The 6,174-nt window shown below is 36.2% G+C and overlaps 1 protein-coding gene across 1 annotated transcript; it reads right to left on the bottom strand.

Annotated features, from left to right (window-relative positions):
* Positions 1–2,841: 2,841 nt before the first annotated feature.
* Positions 2,842–5,581, bottom strand: LOC122091590 (probable aquaporin TIP3-2). The gene is made up of 3 exons (XM_042661608.1): positions 5,571–5,581; positions 4,712–4,835; positions 2,842–3,597 (listed from the first exon to the last, which is right to left on the bottom strand). Exons 1-3 carry the CDS (start codon positions 5,579–5,581, stop codon positions 2,842–2,844), a joined length of 891 nt encoding a protein of 296 aa, XP_042517542.1.
* Between the last annotated feature and the right edge of the window lie 593 nt (positions 5,582–6,174).

Raw genomic sequence — 6,174 nt, 5'->3', positions numbered from 1 at the left:
AACTTCATTTTTGTTCAATCTTTTCGTCTTCTTAATTTGAAAAGACTCTACAATTGTTTTTATTTAATTTCGGTTCATCAAATATTTTTCCCAACAAAATGGAGCAGCTAGCTACAAAAAAATGAAGAGAAGTGAAATTGATAAAAAAAAAAAAAAGTTTAAACCTGGATCGCATTTTACCTGAAAGGTCCACCTCAGGACAGCAGAATTGGAGAGGATCACCATCTGGCATTCCAATGGTTGTAGACTTGTAGTTAAAGTGCTAAACACTAGCAGTATTAGCTTACTTTAAATAAAAGAGGATCTTGGAGGGTTAATCTTGACCTTCGTTATTCACACCTTGCGTCTAATGGTGGGGATTTAGTTACCTTAACTACTGAGGGAGTCTCAAATCAAAATAGACACCTCTCCACCGTCACCCATGGTTTTAAGTATTGGTATTGTATCAGTCATATCGGTTATATCATATCGATATCGATTGAGACTAATACTCAATATCTGATCAATTTGAATCAATTACCCGTATCGTCTTAGGGGTAAAGCAGTACAAAAATTTACTTTTTTTTTTTCAAAAAACAAGGGCAAAAGTGACTGATATGAATTAATTCGATTTAATCCAGATTGATATTGTATCAGTATTGGTCTGATGACACTGGTAACGATACCGATAACTAGATCCTTGCCCCCACCCCATTCCAAGGGATTTTTAGTGATAGAGACAAAAAGGAACCATGTGGAAAACACTTGGCTTTCATTAGTCTTCCCCATAAAGAAGATGAAAGATTGAAAAACTGCCATGTTCTCTTCGGCAGAAGAGCTTGAATCCTTTGAGCAGAAATTGTAAATTTAGACCCTCAGATTTCTTGGAACAACAGATTTTATTCCAGCTGATAGTGAGTATCATTTTTCTTTCTCTATCAAACCAAAAGAATCCACTGCAAGTTCAATAAAGAGAATTCAGCACTGATGCAGGTAGTTTGAAACATAACATATAATGTAATGGGAGGGCCAATAGGGTAGATTGGATCAGAATTTGCTTTCCAGCTGAACTTAAGAATTTTGATTTCTAGTGAGAGAGACGAGAGTTGAGCCGTTGAAATAAATCCTGGCATTGAGTTTTATTTATTCGGCTATCCGAAAATGGAATACCAAGGTTAGTGTCAATGGCCGTAGTGGAATGAATATGAAATCGCTCAAATATAAGTCTTTTTAATCCCGCAAAGACACTTGGGCTAAACTGAGCTCTAGTTTTGTTAAGGTTCAGAGCTTGACCTGAAAAACAAGAACAATACTCATTCAAAATAGGTTAAAAGATTCTGATTTCTTGACATGTAACACGACCAACAAAATGAGGTGTCTCCAGTCTACACGCTCAGTGATGAAAACCCTTTCAGGTTTTGTTTTCTCAATGACCCCAACTTAACATATTAGAGATGCTACACGAGCCCAAACTTGACAAGGCCATGTTCTCAAATGCCGGGGCTGCCTGTCCATTTTGATGTGCCTTTCTAATTTACGGGGCTTATTATTTTGGTAGAAAACAACTCTGATGTAGAGTTTGGTTGTTACATTATGGTGATCTGACTTGTAAATTGTAATGCCACTTTATCTATGAGTTCATTTGTTCATAAGTACGAATGTTAATTTGTAACCTTACTTTTTATTAGGGGAAAAGAACAGTTTGCGGTCACACAAACCCTGCACCAATGAGGTCGCCAATCAAGAGGTTCACATGGGCATAAAGAGGGTAACGGACTAAGGACCATTCTTTTTCTCCTTTATTTTACTTGAATATTTAAACCATCCATGCTTTCTTTGTGTTTTTCATTCCTACGCATCTTCTACATCTTTTTTGCGAGAGTCTAATATCCATAACCCATTTCCCTTATTGCTATTATCTCATCCAATTGTAGAGCTTCGTCTTAGATGAAATCAAGCTCGGAGCTTTAAATTTATAGTCTATACGACCAATGGAAATGACACCAATGCCTTTGGCCATGCTTTCTTCACAATTTTTGCAATAGTAGCCTCTATTGGAGAAAGACAGAGAAACATAATGGCTCTAATATGTAAATAAAGTTGCTTTAGTATCTGATCATTTGCCAATTAAGAAAGGGATTTTTTTTATTGACACCCCTTAAGGTGTCATTAGATTTGTAATTATACTTTTTTACCCCTTGTTTTATTCCTCAAAATGATTTAACGCAGTATATATATATATATATATCTATATATATAGGGATTTTCTCAAAATACAATTCCTATGTCTAAATGACAAAATTACATTCCTTCTTAAAAAGAATTGCATTAAATGATTTTGGGAATAAACAAGGGGAAATTAAATAAGGTGTTAAGTTTTTTTTTTTTTGGTGGAATAAGGTGTTAAGTTTTAAACACACCTAGAGAGGTGTCATTATCATTTAGACACTCCTTCTAATAAAAGAAAGGCACCATCAGGAAGAAGTTTCAATTGAACAAAAAACAGAAGAAGATTTAGTCAAACTCCATCTCATATTCACAATCCTTATCTATTTGGGAGGTTCATCATCTTAAAAAGAGTTTATGTAATGTGTGGCCAAGGACAAAGAAAAGAGAATGAAAAAAAAATTCTGTTATAAAAAATTTGGTCACAAACATATTTATCCTTTATATATCAAGGATTTGTCTACCTAGAAAGAAATACTTAAAAATTCATGACATTTTATGAACTTTAATAAAATATGCTTCCTAGCATGTCACAGATTTTTGGTGACATCTAAATTATATATGAGAGCTCCTTGAGAGAGGGCGCAGGGGAATACTGCCGGACAGCGATCTTCTGTTTTTTACAAATGGCATGCCTCATGCTTGAGTGGTGTAGAAAGTGTCACTTGGTATGATCTTAGTGTAAACATAAAACAACACAACAGCTATACCTGGGCCCACCCAGAATACCCAATGCCTGTCCCACAAAACTCCTCCTCTGACAATCGCTGGTCCAATACACCGTGCAGGATTCATCCCTGAACCAGCGTATCCCTTCACCGTCGTCACCGTCGTTGTTACATATGTCAATAGCCCCACCATGATACCGATAATTGAGAACATGAAGAGTGGGCTAGGGCCTAGGGCTCGGCTACGTGTCATGCCAATACCGGCGGCGGCGAAAAGGACAGCGAACATAGATAGGATCTCAAGCCAAAGCCCTTGGCTCGTTCCAATGCCTATGTGGGTGGGCGCCCCATCTGGGCCAGGTGCGATGACCGTGAGGGTGCAGCCACCAAGTGAGAAGTTCTTCTGGATTTCGCTGCTGAGCACGGCTTTGAGTGCTAGGGCGCCGAGGACGGCGCCGATGCTTTGGGCTATAGTGTAAATGATGGCTCGAGATATTGAGATCAAGCCCACAAATGCGGCGGACCAGGAGATGGCAGGGTTAAGATGGCCACCGGAGATTGGGAAGACGGCGAGGAGCATAATTGAGAGGGTGAGGGCGGCGAAGATGGAGAATACGAGGTTTGGATTTTGTGTGTTGGTCTCTAAGGTGCCGATGACCATTGTGTCCATTGAAAAAACCAAGACGCCCATGCCCAGTAGTTCTGCAAATGATGCTCTCCATGTCTGATATAATATAAATTCAGTTAGTATTTTAAGTAAGGATAAGAAATTAGGCTAAGAGATCTCTTTTTTCTTTTTTTTTATAACCAGGGTATCTGGATCTTCGACCCGACTAATCCCTGGGATCAGTGTGATACCGCTTATACATAACCGGATGAGTGGCCCCAAGAAATTAGGTGCAACGGTGAAGGTTTGATCAAGGGACCTCGCTTCCTGAGGTAGAGTACCATGTCCCCTCCAAGGCAACTGTGCTAACCCCTTGAGGTGTGGCCTTATACCAATTCACGGGTCAATTAGAGTGCATGTAATAACATCAATAGTGCATGTATTATTACCTTTCATAGGGGATGGGGTAATCATTTTACCTCCATGTGGTTGGCATAATCTCTCAGTCATCCATAAAAATAAATTAATTTGTAATAAGATGGTCATAAAATGAGCAGTTTCCTCTGCACATATATTCAGCTAGACGTACATGTGAGGATCCAACATCTGTCTTATTTTCAATCATTTAAAAGGTGAAGAGGGGAACTGTGCTAACCCCTTGAGGTGTGGCCTTATACCAATTCACGGGTCAATTGGAGTGCATGTAATAACATCAATAGTGCATGTATTATTACCTTTCATAGGGGATGGGGTAATCATTTTACCTCCATGTGGTTGGCATAATCTCTCAGTCATCCATAAAAATAAATTAATTTGTAATAAGATGGTCATAAAATGAGCAGTTTCCTCTGCACATATATTCACCTAGACGTACATGTGAGGATCCAACATCTGTCTTATTTTCAATCATTTAAAAGGTGAAGAGGGGTATATATGGAAACAAAATGGACTGTTGTTGGATCCTCACATGTCCAGGTGAATTAACATGTATGCAAAAGATCCAATCTTTCACAAAATACAAAAAATTATTTATTACCTAAGCTGATAACCAAAGAAATGGAATAAATTCACTTCCTCTTTGAGTTCATAAATACAATCTTTTATATTTTCTTAAATATCATTTGAAATTTCATTTCTTTGCTGCGAGCTCAGACAATAAAAAATTCTTGTAACCCAAGTAGTTGCAAAATTTCATCATTCTTCTTTATTATTAGCAGTTTTTTGTACCAACCTTCAAGGAAGTGAACTCCTCCAAACCCAACTTTTCATTCAAGGTTTGCATGAAATAATAAAATCTTTTACTACTATCAGACATTCGCATCTTCCCATCATCTCCAATGTCACAATCATCTATGCTGCGAAGACCCATAAAAAGAATTTCATTAAAAAGAATAAACAAGGAAAAAAAAAAATGAAGGAATTAATGATCCTCCTCTACTGAGAAAGCACAACAAAACCCGAGGGAAGAGAAGACCAGGATAATGGAAATAAGCTAGAGAAGTAAGCACTTGCTTTATTTTGCAACTTAAAGGTTGAACTCTGCTACAAACGAGGTAGGGAATCTGCCCAAGATCACTCTCTTCTTCATTCACAATAAACACATTTGTCTCCATCGATCTTTCTATGAATCCCTCCAGCTTTCTCTAGCTACCACCCTGTGTGTGATCTTCTGGGGGCTTTTTGCTTTTTTCTCCTCCGAATGGCTTAGCAAACTCTTTAGTAAGGATGGCCAAAGAGATAGGTTTTGTAATATTTATTCTTAATTCCATATTTGGACTAAGGAATTTCTAGGGTAGAGTCCTCATTTGGGTCATGACTTATATAATTTTCATTTCTTTAACTTTCAAGTAATGCTTATAATTTTCATTCTTCGACTCTCAAGATATGCTTGTCCAAATAAATTGAAATAAGTAATAATAATAAATAAAAAATTTGCTAAACAATGTCTTCTTCATGAGGTCATGCACACACCTTGGAAAGTTGGGATATGGCATAGGCAAGTCTATGTGATAGAACTAAGCCTGTCTCACGTTATCGATTACGTGGAATTTCAAACTCCAATTTTATATTATATTGAATTTTGAACTCACCTCTTAACCATTTTTCCAATCTTGTTTGGTGATTGTATAGCAAGCATCCTTTATCTTACCAAGAAAAAACGTATAACATAACATGAACCCATACGGAATTGCCACATGAAAAGTTGTGTGAACTATATATATATATATATATATATATATTGGTAAATTATGCAGAAAATATATCTAAGATTGTGGAAAAAATAACTTTTCTATTAAACCTTGAAGAATGAGAAGAAAATCTAGAAGATGGCGGGTTGACCTTTTGGAAATAAATAAGAATATATATATATATATATATAATCATACTATTATTATATAAAAGCATGAAGTGACAAATTTCTTTTCTTCTTCATTATCTTTTTTTCTTTTTTTCTTCTTAAATTGATAGTATCTTTTATATTATTATATTTTTATAATACTTAAATACTCTTTAAATTTTAATTTCTTTATTTGCTCTCAATTTCTCATGTTCTCACCTCCCTCTCGCACGTTCCTACCTCTCTCTCTCTCTCATGATATGATACAATTTTGTGGATTCTTATTATTTTTCTTTTAATACCATAAATTAATTTCATCCACTTTCATTTTTTTTTTTTTACTAAAACTCTTTCTC

Source organism: Macadamia integrifolia, chromosome 10, assembly GCF_013358625.1.
Source record: "Macadamia integrifolia cultivar HAES 741 chromosome 10, SCU_Mint_v3, whole genome shotgun sequence".
Classification (NCBI taxonomy): domain Eukaryota; kingdom Viridiplantae; phylum Streptophyta; class Magnoliopsida; order Proteales; family Proteaceae; genus Macadamia; species Macadamia integrifolia.
This window is presented reverse-complemented; position numbering and strand designations above follow the sequence as displayed.